This window comes from Phaethon aethereus (genome assembly GCF_964289735.1).
Source record: "Phaethon aethereus genome assembly, chromosome: 1".
NCBI classification, from domain to species: domain Eukaryota; kingdom Metazoa; phylum Chordata; class Aves; order Phaethontiformes; family Phaethontidae; genus Phaethon; species Phaethon aethereus.
In genome coordinates, this window is record NC_138575.1 from 9,766 (window position 1) to 26,150 (window position 16,385).

The 16,385-nt window shown below is 46.0% G+C and overlaps 1 protein-coding gene across 1 annotated transcript; it reads right to left on the bottom strand.

Moving 5' to 3' along the window:
* Window positions 1–3,422: 3,422 nt before the first annotated feature.
* Window positions 3,423–9,222, bottom strand: LOC309413069 (guanylyl cyclase-activating protein 1-like; the record flags this gene model as incomplete). Its single annotated transcript, XM_082010138.1, has 4 exons — window positions 8,990–9,222; window positions 5,389–5,538; window positions 4,585–4,675; window positions 3,423–3,550 (listed from the first exon to the last, which is right to left on the bottom strand). The coding sequence occupies exons 1-4, from the start codon at window positions 9,185–9,187 to the stop codon at window positions 3,423–3,425; spliced, it is 567 nt and encodes a 188-aa protein (XP_081866264.1). The 5' UTR covers window positions 9,188–9,222.
* Window positions 9,223–16,385: the final 7,163 nt, after the last annotated feature.

Below are 16,385 nucleotides of genomic sequence, written 5' to 3' on the forward strand. Positions count from 1 at the left end.
TAAAGCTGGGACGAAGAAGGAGGAAGGCGTGGGAGGACGTTTGGAGCGATGGCGTCTGTCTTCCCAAGTAACCGTTACGCGTGACGGAGCCCTGCTGTCCTGGGGACGGCTGAACCCCTGCCTGCCGATGGAAAGCAGTGAATGAATTCCTTGCTTTGCTTGGCTTGTGCACATGGCTTTTGCTTTACCTGTTAAACTGTCTTTATGTCAACCCACGAGTTTTCTCACTTTTACTCTTCTGATTCTCTTCCCCCATCCCACCAGGGCGGTAGTGTGGTGCTTGGGTGCTCGCTGGGGTTAAACCAGGACAGAAGGCTACAAGATGTGGGATTTGAAGCGAAGTAAAGATCTGCTCCTCTAACTGGATTTGAGCGCCTGTTTTCTCAAACAGAAATGTTGGATAACCTAGCGTGTAGGACCGCAAAGTGTTACAGAAGTAGCCCATCATAAATGTTAGGCTATGTGGGAAAAAGCTCATCTCCACACACAGAAAGGGGCACAGAGGAACAATGGCAGGTGGGGGAACCCAACTAATCCGCTGACCTGGCTAGTCCCAGAGCTACCACAGAAGTGCAATCAAGCCGTAAAAGGCTCACCTGCACAGAGGCGCACATGGGGGCACCCGAATCTGCGTGGTGGCTTTTAGGGAAGGTGAAGGTGAGGTGAAAATGGAGAGGGAGTCAGGGAAAGACAGATGCCCATTGTGAGACAGATCTGTTTTCCCTGCAAGAAAGATGGGGACAGACTTTTTAGCAGGGCCTGTAGCAACAGGACAAGGGGTAATGGGTTTAAACTAAAAGAGGGTAGATTTTGACTAGACCTAAAGAGGAAATTTTTGACAACGAAGGTGGTGAAACACTGGCCCAGGTTGCCCAGAGAGGTGGTAGATGCCCCATCCCTGGAAACATTCAAGGTCGGGTTGGATGCAGCTATGAGCAACCTTGTGTAGTTGAAGATGTCCCTGCGTATTGCAGGGGGGTTGTGCTAGATAACCTTTAAAGGTCCCTTCCAACACAAAGGTTCTACGATTCTATGATTCCCATCCTTGGAGATATTTGAAAACCCTAATGTGCTGAATCCAAATCATAGCTCTAGATTCTATCCTATTCCCCCTAATTTCTCTATTCTTCTATCAAAGGGAACAGTTCCACAGTATGTTTATTGTACCTTTTTTTTAATCTTAACTGTACAAAGAAAGCCAAGTAGGTCAGAAAACAATTATCTCCCCTTTACAGAGATTTCCTCTTCTCCTCCCTAAGTCTCCCTTCCCATAGCTTTTGACAAAGGCACATATACTGCCAGATTGGTCTCTCAAAGAACACGCTGGCTGCAGAGCCAAAAAACAGTGAAATCGTTTGGTAACGGCAGAACAGAACCATTAAGAAGAAAACACATATCTGCAACTTATTGTAGTGATAGCATGATGCGTAGATAGATGTTTTTTGTCTGTTACAAATGTCATAACTGCATCTTAGCTGGGAAATGTTCCAGCATCACCAGCAAGGACGGCTAAGGAAGAACCAGTTTTCTGTAACGTCTACGAAAACCAAAAAATTAAACTCCACTTACAGATATTCAGAGCGAATACATTGAGAATGTCCTGTGTGCATACCCTTCTCCCTTATGTACATCAATAAGATTCTGTACAGTGTGCATAGAGCTTGCTGCAACACTGCTGGCAGCTACGACTGCTTGGCGATTTCTTTAACACACCAGCTGCACCTACAAAAATTCTGTACTTTCCCAAGAACCAAAAAGAGGGGTTTTTTCTGTATGTCAGATGATAACAAAAATGCAGTTTTACATGTAGCTGACCCACAAAACCGCAGGAGACAGAGGACTTGTAACAGGTACAGGACGGGTTCAACAGGGACAGCAGAGTCCAACAGCATACGCTCATAATAATCCTCTGGAGAACTGAGCAACATTTGCCAATACCCAGGCTGTGATTCCTCTCAGAAGCTCTAAGACTGCAGATGTGCACATGCCAGTGGGACCAGTTTGTACATGCCAGTATGAGCCCGCCTGTCAAAATGCTGGCACCTACTCTAAACATGATCTCTCACTCTCTCAAACTCCGGTGACAACCCCGACTAAATCTCCCTTGACTTATATGAAAGCCTAGACACTTTCTTCAGTATACATACATACATCACAGAAGCTTAAATATAAGCAAGATTACGTCCACGCTAAAGTCTTCTTGCTGAGGTCTGCAAGTTCTTCCTCCTGCACAGGAAAAACATGCCCAGCTATGGCCTAGGCAGTCTGCTGAACTTTTCCTGCATTCTTCCTCACCTTCTGCTTCTCTCTCCAGATTCAAAGGAGCTTCTGATTGTGACCTTACCTAACGTTAGTGCACAAGGCACAGTTTGCTCAGTTTCTGTCCACGCTACATCACTCTGCCCATCGTGTACAAAGACATAGTCATTTGCGGCATCACTGACCTAGCGTATCAGCTTCACTCCGGTATTCACACGCACAGCGGAATTCTCAAGTCACCTTGCTGAGTTTTCTTTCGCTTCTTAGGTTTTCTCCCCAAGAATAAGACGACAGACCAATAAAGGAAGTGTGAAGCAACGATATTAGGATCGTCTTCACATACTTCATTTATTCAGTTGTATGAGAGGAGAGTAGTAGGACTAGTGTAAAAAAAGGGTTGGTCTCTCAGGTAATTCTTCTGCTTTGGGAAACTGAGTAGCGCATTTTCGCTGGTTACAGAAGCTGCTTCTAAACTGTTGACTTGTTTGCTAAAGAGTTCTTTGATCACAGAAACCTGCGAACAGCAGCATTACTGCAGACAGTGCATCTGGGAGCAGATTTGTCACTATCAGCCCTAAAGACTGGTTTTTCTTTCACCTCTTCAGATCTTACGAATAAAGCTGCTTCTGTAGAGACTACCAAATCCAAGCACATCTGGCACGGACAAACCTGCTGGCGTTTATGATCTAATACCATGACAAGAACAGTGGAAGTTACATTCTTTTGATAGTTCCCTACACTGATAACAGTTTGAAGCTGTTCTTCTGTACACGTCAGAAATTCTCCACGCTCCATCATCCACTTCTGCTACTGCTCTTCACAAACTTAGCGTTACGTTTAGTCCATTGCAAAGTGACAATCTGGGACACAGAATAAGGAGGAAATTTTATGCCCTGAAACGTGGCCTTTAAATTTTAGGAAGTCAAGTCAAATACTTCCACCCAGGTCCAGTTTTTCTGAACCTGCCCTGCAATATATGTGGCTGAGCTTCAATATTTGTACAGGAACGTGCAGTCTGATCCGCAACTATGGCAGTGTCTTTCCAGCTCTACGTCCATACGCATGTTTATGGAAATTTTGTTTGTTTTAAAAAAAGCTGTCTCTCTCTTCTGATGTGCGTATATGCTTCTTCCTATTGGCACAGCGTTTTTTGCCAGCTTGGTTTATACGCTATGCCGACGGTTGTTGATCATGGCCACAATGTGTGACAGGTCCAAACTTTTCATCATAACCTCCATGAACTCCTCGTCTTTCCTTGCTCCCTCCACAAATTCATCCAGTGAAAGTTCACCTGTGTCAGACACAGACAGACGGCATCAGGATCATGCCAATCCACATCTGAACAGGAAAAGGAGTACAGTAATCTCACTTTAGAGACCACTTACTATACATCCACTGTTATAAAGCACCAAAAGGCCTCAGACAGTCTTTTTAAGCATATATGAAACTTCCGTGATATGCAGGCAACTCCAGTTTCCCTTCCCCCCCGCCTCCCAAGGGAAAGGCTATATAAGAAAGAATGCAGGAATTGTGTAGCTAAGGAGTGGGATCATAGCTTCCGGTAAATAAGGCTGGATTAGCTGCCTCCTTTTTGGCCTAAGCTGTCATAGTCCTAACCTGCCCCGTACTTGCTCGTTTTCCTGTTTAAAAGAAGTGACAGAAGGAAGCTGTGACAGGCAGAAACAGGTTTCCTGTCCTAGGCCAAAAAGCCCTGGTGCAGGGAAGCAGCTCGGCAGAGTTCTGCTGGAGTACCAAAAGAGCACGTCCCAAGGTAATGAGTATGAAGCAGCGAGGAAGGAAGTATCTGTCAGGGTCATACAGTGACTACAGTGGCATTGACCAGCTTTTGACTCCCTGGTCCGTAGCGCTTCATGTGCTTGCTGTACTGCCTGTGGCAGACCCAGTGAAGAAACTCTGAAATTCAGCATTAAATTCCAGTTCTTCCTTTCCCTGCTGCAGAAATATTTAGGAGCAGCTGGCGCCATCTGTTAATATTTCCCACTTCTAACTCTGATATAAGCTACACACCGACGTACAAAAAGGCAGAAAAACCCACCCCACTCCAAAGCCCCACTGCCAAACTCATGTGGACAGAATACGGCTGAGACTTAGTGCAGGGAACAAATCCTGTCATACTGATTATGTATGCTGCAAGGAGAAAAATGCTTTAGCAAAATTCACGGAGAATGCATTACTGGATGAGAATTCATGTAAGCAGCAACTATAAAATGAAGAGGCATAAAGTTCAGTCAGGAAAGGAAGACACGGATGTCTCTCTGTAGCACAGAGACCATCTGGATTGGATGACAAAGACAGGAATCTTACCATCTCCATTCACATCAATTTTGTTGAAGACTCGGTCGGTGAACTCTTCTGCGCTAGTTTCATGGTCGCCACCGTTAATAGCTCGAATAGCCTGAAAGGAAGGTGCAAAGAATAGGAAGCTGCCTACTGGCTCCCAAAATGATAGGCTGATTCCACTGCAGCCCGTCAGCATAGATTCAGAACAAAACAGTCATGCCTGGTACCTTCCCCATACAAATGAACGAGCATCATAGGAAAATGCATCAGAAGTCATCAGGCCTTACTATTGGCACTGGAGAGTGAAAAAGGAGCATGGTTCTGGAGCATGGAATGAGCAGTGAAACCCAGAGGATCACCTTAAATCTGCTTAGATAGAGGTGAAGCACTGCAGAAATGGCAGAATCAGGATCCACCTGACTGATCCACTTTCTATTGCCCTACGGTCCACCAAGCCCAATAAACACTTCCAGAATCAGGGAAGAAGGGAAGGGTGGAGGGAAAGTGTTCTAAGATTTGGTTTTAGTTCTCATTACCCTACTCTGATTTGACTAATAAATTAAGCTAATTTTCCCCAAGTTGAGTCTGTTTTGCCTGTGACGGTAATCGGTGAATGATCTCTCCCTGTCCTTATCTGGACCCACATGCTTCTCGTTATACTTTCTCTGCCCCATCCAGCTGAGGAGGGGAGGGATCGGGTGGCTTGGGTGGGCACCCGGCATGCAGCCAGGGTCAACCCACCACAGTGAGGAATAGCAAATGTCTTACTTGTGTGGTGGAATTTGTGTTTAAGGAAAGAGGAAAGAATACAGACCCCCGGAGACTCACCTTAATGATGTTGAGCAATTCATGTTGGTCAATGCAGCCATTGCCATCTACATCATAGAGCTTGAAATACCACCGCAATTTCTGCTCCATCTTCCCCCGGAGAACGAGGCTGAGGGCAGCCACATATTCCATGAAGTCAATATATCCATCCTGTGGGAAAACAAAAACCAAATTGTGACAGGAACAATCTGAGGGAGTTACGGCTCTGGAGCTGTTTTACCTTATTGTGCTTTAGATTCGCAGCTAAAAACGAAAAAAAAAAAAAAAACAAATGGCACAGAGACTTGGACTTAGGAGAAAGCTTTGGTACCCATACATACACACACACACGCTATTTCTCTGGCCACCTTCAAGGTCTCCTAAATACCTGGATTCCTGAAGTTATGATCTATTACATGTCTAGACTACTCTCTGCTCGTGACCTGCAGAGATGAAACCTGTCACTTCTCATGCCCAATGTGAACGAACCCCCTCCCTGTCCGCCACAGCCGACTGCCTGTGGCCTACTGGGAGAGAAAATTGATCCAGAGTCCTGGCTGCAAGAAAAGTGGAAGGTAATTCTACCTTAGGTTTTCTATACTAGTCTGCTTTGTCTTTGCGGGAAACCACTGCTATTTCAGTAAGCCATAGCTCTCTTCTCCATTCTCTGGGGGGGGAGAAAAAAAGTGATTGAAGATATTTTTTAAAATACACAGAACACGATCTGACAGCTGGAAAAATGTTTCTGTATTTAGGTTTTTAAACATTCCATTTCTTGAGTCTACACAGAAGGTTAAAAAGCTCTTCTTTCCTCTGCGAGAAAAATGCCAGACAGTAAAGGCTCATAATCCCTAGATTTAACACTGACTAAAACTTGAAGTGGTTAAAAAGAAACAACAAATAAAGTACATATCTCTGTCAAAGATTCTGAATAACTACTTCAACAAGTTACAGAGAAAAAAAAAAAAAAAAAGCAGCTTTCATTTATCGAGGTATCTAAACTAGTTCAGGTGCCTTTCTGGAATGGACGTAAATAAATATATGTAAAAGGTGAATGTAGGTGGACTAGCAGAGCACTACTGCTTTACAGCAAGGATCACGACATTTTAAAATATTCATTCAGGATCATTGTAGTACTCCCCTTATGTGAGTTTTTCATAACTTCATTGAGCAGAGTCACAGAAAACAAAGATAACCAGCTCTAAAGGTGAGAAGGAGGGCGTGACTGCAATTTATAAAATAACTCTGTGGAAAATTTATCCTCTTCGTCTTCATCAGAGTTTTCAGAATCTGGAGGTCTGGAGGACAGATGATTCCATCCATTGTCAACGTCTGTATTACTACAGAGTGGCTCTTCCTCTGGGTGCTCTTGTTCATATAAGGAGCTTAGACTAAGTGTCTAACTGTTAACAGGCTAAGATTAATGGGCCGATGTGAACCTCATGAGGATCAACAAGGCCAAGTGCAGGGTCCTGCCCCTGGGTCGGGGCACCCCCCAGTATCAGTACAGTCTGGGGGATGAAGAGATGGAGAGCAGCCGTGCTGAGAAGGACTTGGGGGTACCAGTGGACAAAAAGCTGGACATGAGCCGGCAATGTGCGCTGGCAGCTCAGAAGGCCAACCGTGTCCTGGGCTGCACCCAAAGCAGCGTGGCCAGCAGGGCGAGGCAAGGGATTCTGCCCCTCTGCTCCGCTCTGGGGAGACCCCCCGCTGCAGGGCTGCGTCCAGCTCTGGAGCCCTCGGCACAGGAGAGACAGGGACCTGTTGGAGAGGGTCCAAAGGAGGGCCACCAAAATGCTCAGAGGGATGGAACACTTGTCCTGTGAGGACAGGCTGAGAGAGTTGGGGTTCTTCAGCCTGGAGAAGAGAAGGCTCTGGGGAGACCTTATTGCAGCCTTTCAGTGCTTAAAGGGGGCTGATAAGAAAGATGGGGACAGACTTTTTAGCAGGGTCTGTAGCAACAGGACAAGGGGTAATGGGTTTAAACCAAAAGAGGGCAGATTTCGATTAGATCTAAGGAAGAAATTTTTGACAATGAGGGTGGTGAAGCCCTGGCCCAGGTTGCCCAGAGAGGTGGTAAATGCCCCATCCCTGGCAACATTCCAGGTCGGGTTGGAACGGGGCTCTGAGCAACCATGTGTAGTTGAAGATGTCTCCGCTCATGGCAGGGGGTTTGTACTAGATGAACTTTGAAGGTCCCTTCCAACACACACTATTCTATGACTCTATGATTCTATCATCCTATGATTAACTGATATAGGTCCGTCTCCTCTAGTTGCCACACTCGTAGTTCATTCCCCCAGAGATAACTATCACTTTATTTAAAAGATAGCTTTTTATCTTTGTATGACCAAATTTGAATTTGAGAGTCTTCTTAAAACATTGTTTACTGCACAAGACGGGGCTCACGGGAGAACTTTGGAACACGTAACATCCTTGAACAAATTATAAATTCCTTGAACAACCCAAGAAATGACAGAGGTAAGGGGAAAGACCTGTGCAAGAACTGTAAATGAGTTGGTTTAGTCTATAAAACTCCTTCTCATCACTGTCATCATCCTGGGCACAGAAAACATTAGGATGAGAAAGGGTATTATTTGAGATTTGCAGTCATTTCCAGTCATTACATCCACCACAAGACCTCAGCTACCCTAATGAAGCCTGGCTGCTCCTCCCTTACCTTTAAGAATTTTGTAATATTCCTTAACATTCCTTAATGCCTTATGCCTTCTCACGTGTTGTCCAAACCAACGCTCTTTGCTCAGCCCTTAGGCTGACCTTCCTCACAACTGACCCTGTGATTTTTCACCTGCTTCACATGTGTCTCTGACTAGCTCCTCCTTGACTCACAGACATTTGCTCCAGCCGTTTCAGAACCTTGGAGCAGAGAGCAAAGCTGCATTTTCCCAGGATGCCATAAAACTAGGTTTCTCTGTCATTGAGATTACAGGCTTGCAAGCATAGGCTTAAGTATACACGGGTGAAAAACAAGCAAAAGTGAGGGGCATTGCATGCTTGAAGGCATTATGGGGCTACTGCTTCTTACCTTAAAGACAGCCAGTGGCCGCCTGTGACAGTGTGGACTACTACCTACCTCCTAGCTACTGCTATATGCTATACCTCCTAGCACTGAGAAGAGCCACATGGATTGTGCCTGTGCAGTATTAATTTCAGCTGCCAAATACCTGGAAATTGCTTCCTCTGTGAATGCTATGATGATTTCTGTTGTGTTTGATTCCTGTAGTCTCTACTATCTAATAGAGATTCTTTTTTAATAATAAGAGTGAAAACATGTAAGAATAATAATGAAATCTCCTTTCATTAGTATTTTGCTAGTCAAACAAGGCCAAGTCAATTAATACACAGTAAGGAATTCTCAAAATTCAAAGATGAACTTGCACAAGGTAGTTAGATAGTAAGGTGTTACTACCTATGGTTATGTTATTTATGTCATTATCTATGCACGTTAATTTGCTCCTTGCATTTAGCTACTCTACATTAGCGTTCCTCAGCAGCTTTCCACACCAATGTTTGTAAGAGAGAACCAAGGACTCTATAAGTGCAGGAGTCCTTTTGCTTTTAAGCAGTGCGAGGCAGTTAATTTCCTTGCCAGAGAACTCACCTTGTTCATATCAAACGTGCGGAACATCTGCTCAATGTACTCACTGGCCTCTGCATCTAGCCCTCGAAGCCCAAAGAACTGTTTAAATTCGTGCTCCGTCAGCTGTCCAGAAGGACACTCCATCATGAACTTTTTGTACCAGTGGTGGATCTCAACAGCCTGCAGATCATCCACTGTAGAGCTGCTATTGTTGCCCATGCGTATGCGTGGTCAGAAGAATGATGCTACAGGAACGATCCTCTTCCTCCCGTTGCTCTCACAGCACTGCCCGTCTGCTGCTGTCAACTGACACTAATGTTGAATGTGAAGTGAGGGATCTAACTTTCCACAAGACAATTATAGATGTTAATCTGCTTAGAGGCTGATTTACAAACCTGAAAGTTTCGATGATACAAATGGTCGTCTTAGAATAGAAGGGAGGTGCAAGATAATCTAGCAAATCACTGGTATTTCAGGAGCCAAATCAGAAACGGTGAGAAGGGTAATCAGATGCTGGCATCAGGAGCTATACTGGTTCGGTACACTACCCTATTTTTAATCTTGATATAATTATACACGAAGAGAAGAGGGAAGGTGTCCTGGTTTCAGCTGGGATAGAGTTAATTTTCTTCATAGCATCTAGGGTGAGGCTATGGTGGGGGTCTGGGGATGAAAATAGCGTTGATAATATACTGATGTTTTCAGTTGTTGCTAAGCAGTCAAGGACTGTCCAGCTTCTCGTGCTGGCCTGCCAGCGAGGAGGCTGGGGGCGCACGGGAAGCTGGGAGGGGACACGGCCGGGACAGCTGCCCCAGGCTGGCCAGAGGCATATTCCATACCACGCGACGTCGCGCTCGGTATATAAAGCTGGGACGAAGAAGGAGGAAGGCGTGGGAGGACGTTTGGAGCGATGGCGTCTGTCTTCCCAAGTAACCGTTACGCGTGACGGAGCCCTGCTGTCCTGGGGACGGCTGAACCCCTGCCTGCCGATGGAAAGCAGTGAATGAATTCCTTGCTTTGCTTGGCTTGTGCACATGGCTTTTGCTTTACCTGTTAAACTGTCTTTATGTCAACCCACGAGTTTTCTCACTTTTACTCTTCTGATTCTCTTCCCCCATCCCACCAGGGCGGTAGTGTGGTGCTTGGGTGCTGGCTGGGGTTAAACCAGGACAGAAGGCTACAAGATGTGGGATTTGAAGCGAAGTAAAGATCTGCTCCTCTAACTGGATTTGAGCGCCTGTTTTCTCAAACAGAAATGTTGGATAACCTAGCGTGTAGGACCGCAAAGTGTTACAGAAGTAGCCCATCATAAATGTTAGGCTATGTGGGAAAAAGCTCATCTCCACACACAGAAAGGGGCACAGAGGAACAATGGCAGGTGGGGGAACCCAACTAATCCGCTGACCTGGCTAGTCCCAGAGCTACCACAGAAGTGCAATCAAGCCGTAAAAGGCTCACCTGCACAAACAGGAAGGAGCAAAAAGAGACAACCACATGCTGGGGAACCCAAATAACCCAGTAAGAAAAATGAAGTTCTTGATTTAATTTCGCACAATAAGATTGGAGACCATGGGTGACAGGAGCCTGCACATATTTTGTGCCAGCAACTGGAATCAGTGAGAATCTAGGTGCCAGCAACTGGTGTTAGACCATGGATCACAGGGTCCCACATGCCTTGGGTGCTAGCAACTGGAGTGAGTGAGCGTATGCATGTCAGTATATGATCACTAGTGAATATGAAGCCATATTAGTGAGCAAATAGGTTAAATGGTTAGGGAACCAGGTGTGTGTATGTCTCTGTTAGTGAGACAACTGGAGGAGCTGACTTTTGGAAGAACCAAGGGTCCAGCCCAACTGCTGGAGACACTGTAGGGTGTGGGGTTGAGGGAGACCCAGTTGTGTATATGTGTTTCTCTGTGCAGGAGACATACAGCGGGAGAAAGCAAGGATCCTGAGAGTCTTATCAGTTATTGGAGGGACCCACAGTGTTATATGTCTTTGTGTATGTTGGCATGTGCAAGGCGATCTGTTCCAGCAACCGTAGTGGGGCTGTTAGCCCCCAGGGTCTGGCATGTCCAGGTAATCCAGAGCTAGCTACTGGGTAGACCGAGTGCCTAAGCCCAGCTACTGGAGCAATCTGCATTGTGCATATGTGTATATTTCCCACTGATGGATCTTCACCCTGATCAGCCAGAGAGGCGGACAGGATGCAGCCATCGGTGCTGTTTGTGTGAGTGCTGGGTGCTTCTGTCTGTGTTGCTGGCTGGGTGCATATGTATATATATGTTGTATATATTTGTTTGTATGTGCCTATTAAGAATACATTCTCGGCTTTCACCTGGTTGGACCTCGGGGCATAGAGCTGTAGCAGCCTCACCTGTATCAGGCCACCAGATCTGGCAACTCCTAACAACAGCACAGAGGAATTGGAGGCAATCACCATCTTTACTTAGGAATGGTTGTCATTCCAATGTTTTATCCTCACAAACCTGTATCTGTTAAAACACAGTAATAGCTTATTTTTGTAGTGCAATTAAAAAAAAATCCAAACCCAGGAACATTTTATAATAAAACAAAGAGAAGTAGTTTTAAAACTTGAAACAATGAACAGTGCTAAACAGTCCATATACTTATCTTTTGTGGACAGCATCATATAACAATGTAAGTAGTAACACCTCAAATTCACTTTCTCAAGAGCATATTAAATCAATGTAACACACATTATGTATCACAAATGTTTCAGCTACTTACACTGAAGCTGCAGATAAACATTATTAAGACCATTAAAAAATTGTTTCTGTTACTGAAATGTAGTGAGATACTAGGATAACTAAGCCTTGAAAATTATCACCATTAATCCATTTAAGAAGGACAGTATGTAAAGGAGACGGAGGATTTCTCTCTCTGTTAGACACCATTACTAAACATTCTTAAACTATGAACTCGGTGTTATGTTCAAAATCTCGTTTATGGACAAAGAGGAGGTATACCTTGCATATAGAATCATAGACCATAGATCATAGAATGGGTTGAAAAGGATCTTAAAGAAAGATGGGCAGGGGCACCTTCCACTAGACCAGGTTGCTCAAAGCCTGCTCCAGCCTGGCCTTGAACACTTCCAGGGATGGGGCATCCACAACTTCTCTGGGCAGCCTGTTCCAGTGTCTCACCACCCTCACAGTAAACAATCTATTCCTAATATCTAACCTAAATCTACCCTCTTTCACTTTAAAACCATTACACCTCATCCTATTACTACACTCCCTAACAAAGAGTCCCTCCCTACAGTCTTTCCTGTAAGCCTCTTTGAACTACTGGAAAGATGTTATAAGGTCTCCCTGGAGCCTTCTCTTCTCTATGCTAAACAACCCCAACTCTCTCAGCCTGTCCTCATAGAGGAGGTGCTCCAGCCCCCTGATTATCTTCGTGGCCCTCCTCTGGATCCCCCTCTAAAAGGTTCATGTCTTTCTTATGCTGGGGCTCCCAGAGCTGGACACAGTACTCCAGGTGGGGGTCTCACGAGAGCAGAGTAGAGGTGACCTGCTGGCCACGCTGCTTTTGATGCAGCCCAAGATATGGTTGGCTTTCTGGGCTGTGAGTGCACATTGCTGGCCCATATTCAGTTTTTCATCCACCAATACTCCCAAGTCCTTCTTGTCAGGGCTGCTCTCAATGCACTCATCATCCAGCCTGTATCCATGTTTGGGATTGCCCCAACCCAGGTGTAGGACCTTGCACTTGGCTTGTTGAACTTTATGAGGTTCACATCGGCCCACCTCTCTAGCCTGTCAAAGTCCCTCCAGATGGCATCCCTTCCCTCTAGAGTATGAAGCACACCACTTTACATATATATGTAAAGCCAAGAATTTATTGTTAGTATAATAGCAATTTTAACAGTGTAGTTCAAGAGCTATCATTAGTCTAGATTTAATTACAGAAAAGCAAAGAAAAGTAACCTAGGTTGAGTACTCATACAGAAGAAAAAAGTTGCACAAATAATACAATTATATTGCAACACACACACTTGGTTTCTATACCTTTTCTGGTGTTACACTCACTTGACTGCTGCTCCTCTGGATATTGAGATCTGTGGTTGACTCTGAAGTTTGTGGTTGCGGGGATGTTGTGGCAAGTTGTAAGCATCTGGAGTCCTTCACTGGGAGGAATGGGATGTTCTTGTTAATGGTTTCCTCATTCGCTCTTTTTCTTTCTTCTCTTTCCCTCCACTTAGGCTCATGTATATATGTTTGCTAACATAAATTTACACCTTTCTCTTTCTTTTTACATTTACATTTGAATTTACTCTATATGGTGCCCTGTACATATCTTAGATATGTTTACTTTGTTACCCCTAAACTCAGTTTTGTCCAGTTCTGGGTCTGCATTTTTTTAACTAATCATTAGTTAGTTGTTATAGCCATGGGTTCTCCAGCACAAAACCTGTGCCCCATCTCTTATCATCCCATATCTGTTCTCCTCTATGCCAAATCCTGCATCTCCACTTCTCAAGACCTCAGCTGTTTTATGAGCCCTGTATTTCTCTACTTTACATCATGGTGTTAGAGTTGTAAGTATCTCATTTTACCTAGAATAACTGCTTACCTAGAATAAACTCCTTAGCATTTTATATAGGTAAAAAGCATTTTTACCTATATAAAACCATGATTGTACCACACAAGGATAAATAAGTAACATAAATTCACCATAGACAACTGATAATTAGAGACATTGCTCTCACAGCTAAACCAAGTGAAACAAAGCTGCAGGTAGGTCATGAAAAATTCAGAGCAGGCCTGGCAAGCCTTAGTCCTGAGGCCTTGCAAACTCAGTATAGAGGCTACAGCAATACTGTGACAGGACTACATGGTCACAACAGGAGCAGGAATATAAGTGCATTCAAATGTATATGCTAATACACAATGAAGACAGCCAGGGGACAAGGGAGATTGTGCTGTTCAGATTTCATGAAGTTCAAAAAAGCCAAGTGCAAGGCCCTACACCTGGGTTGGGGCAATCCCCAGTATCAGTACAGATTAGGAGGTGAATGGATTGAGAGAAGGCCTGAGGAGAATGACTTGAGGGTAGTGGTAAACGAAAAATTGGACAGGATCCGGCAATGTGCACTTGCAGCCCAGAAATCCAACCATATCTTGAGCTGCATCAAAAGAAGTGTGGGCAAAAGGTCAATGGAGACAATTCTCACCCTCTGCTCCACTCCACCTGGAGCACTGTGTCCACCTCTGAGACCCTCAGTAGAAGACAAACATGGACCTATTAGAGTGGGTCCAGAGAAGGTCATGGAAATGGTCAGAGGGCTGGAACACCTCTCCTGTGAAGAAAGGCTGAGAGTATTGGAGTTGTTTAACCCAGAGAAGGTTCCCAGGAGGCCTTACTGCAGCCTTTCAGTACTTAAAGGGGGCTTAGAAGAAAGACAGAGAAAGACTTTTTACCAAGGCTTGTAGTAATGGGGCAATAGTTTTAAACTGAAAGAGGGTAGTTTAGATTGCAGATAGAATCTTTGGGTTGGAAGGGACCTTTAAGACTTATCTAGTGCACCCCCCCCCTGCAATAAACAGGGACATCTTCAACTAGAGCAGGTTGCTCAGAGCCCTGTCCAACCTGACCTGGAATGTTGCCAGGGATGGGGCATCAACCACCTCTCTGGGCAACCTGGGCCACTGTTTCACCACCCTCATTGTCAAAAATTTCTTCCTTAGACCTAGTCTGAATCTGCCCTCTTTTAGTTTAAAACCATCACCCCTTGCCCTATCACAACAAGCCCTGCTAAAAAGTCTGTCCCCATCCTTCTTATCAGCTCCTTTTAAGTCCTGGCAGGCTGCAATAAGGTCTCCCCAGAGCCTTCTCTTCTCCAGGCTGAAAAAGCCCAACTCTCTCAGCCTGTCCTCACAGGACAAGTGTTCCATCCCTCTGAGCATTTTGGCGGCCTCCTCTGGACCCTCTCCAACAGGGAGAGCCCTTTCCCATTCTAAGGGCTCCAGAGCTGGACGCAGCACTGCAGGGAGGGTCTCACCAGAGCGGAGCAGAGGAGCAGAATCACCTCCCTTGACCTGCTGGCCATGTTGCTTTGGGTGCAGCCCAGGATACGGTTGGCCACCTGGGCTGCGAGCACACATTGCCAGCTCATGTCCAGCTTTTCATCCACCAACACCCCCAAGTCCTTCTCAGCAGGGCTGCTCTCAACCCCTTCATCCCCCAGCCTGTACTGATACCAGGTGTTGCCCCGACCCAGGGGCAGGACCCTGCACTTGGCTTTGTTGACTCTCATGAGGTTCACATAGGCCCATTTCTCAAGCTTGTCCAGATCCCTTTGGATGGCATCCCACCCCTCAGGCACATCAACCGCACCACTCCGGTGTCATCTGCAAACTTGCTGAGACTGCACTCGATCCCACTATGTCATTGATGAAGATATTAAACTGTACTGGTCCCAATACATACCTCTCAGGGACACCACTCGTCACCAATCTCCATCTGGACATTGAGCCGTTGACCACTACCCTCTGGATGTGACCACCCAACCAATTCCTCATCTACCCAACAGTCCACCCATCAAATCCACCTCTCTCCAATGCAGAGAGAAGGATGTTGTGGTGGACCCTGTCAAAGGTCTTACAGAAGTCCAGATAGATGACTTCAGTAGCTCTTCCCTTTTCCACTGATGTGGTCACTCCATCAGAGGAAGGTGCTCACATCTCTAGAAGTGTTCCAGGTCAGGTTGGATGAGGCTTTGAGCAACCTGATCTAGTGAAAGATGTCCCTGTCCACAGCAGTGGAGTTGGACTAGATCATCCTTAAAGGCCCCTTCCCACCCAAACCGTCCTGTGACCGCAGCACTTCCGGCACTGCCCACGAGTATAACAACCCCACCACTCAGACCAGAAGCACTGTCCCAACCTCCCTTTCACCACACCCTAAATAGGTCTCAGAAAGCCTTGGCTGATTGGTTGCTTCCTTGGTTTTGGGCGGGTCCCCAAGTCCTATTCGGGATTGGTGATTTTGTGCCATGTTGCAGGATAGCCATGGCGTCGAGACGGTTGCTTCGCCGCAATTAGCTGACGGTCACGTCTCTATTCGTGTGTACGTAGATGATTGGCTGTCCTCCTGCGGGAAGGCGGGGCCGCGCTAGAGGCGGAAGCCGCCGCGGCGTGTTCCGGTGCTGAGGTGGCTGGGGGGGCGGTGGGATTCATTTTACGGCAGCGGAACTGTCGGCAGGTCAGTGCCTCTCCTTTATCTCTCGGTCTTGTCCTTCCGCTGTGTGTGGTCTGCGGGGTCGGCGCTGTCGCCCGGCTCCTGACAGTAGTCCCGAGCCGGGCTACTTCTGTCATGCAGCGCTGGGACGCCGCTGCCAGTCTTGCTGGGAGCGGTCCTGCTGCCCTGCAGGGCCCAAGAAGCCGTG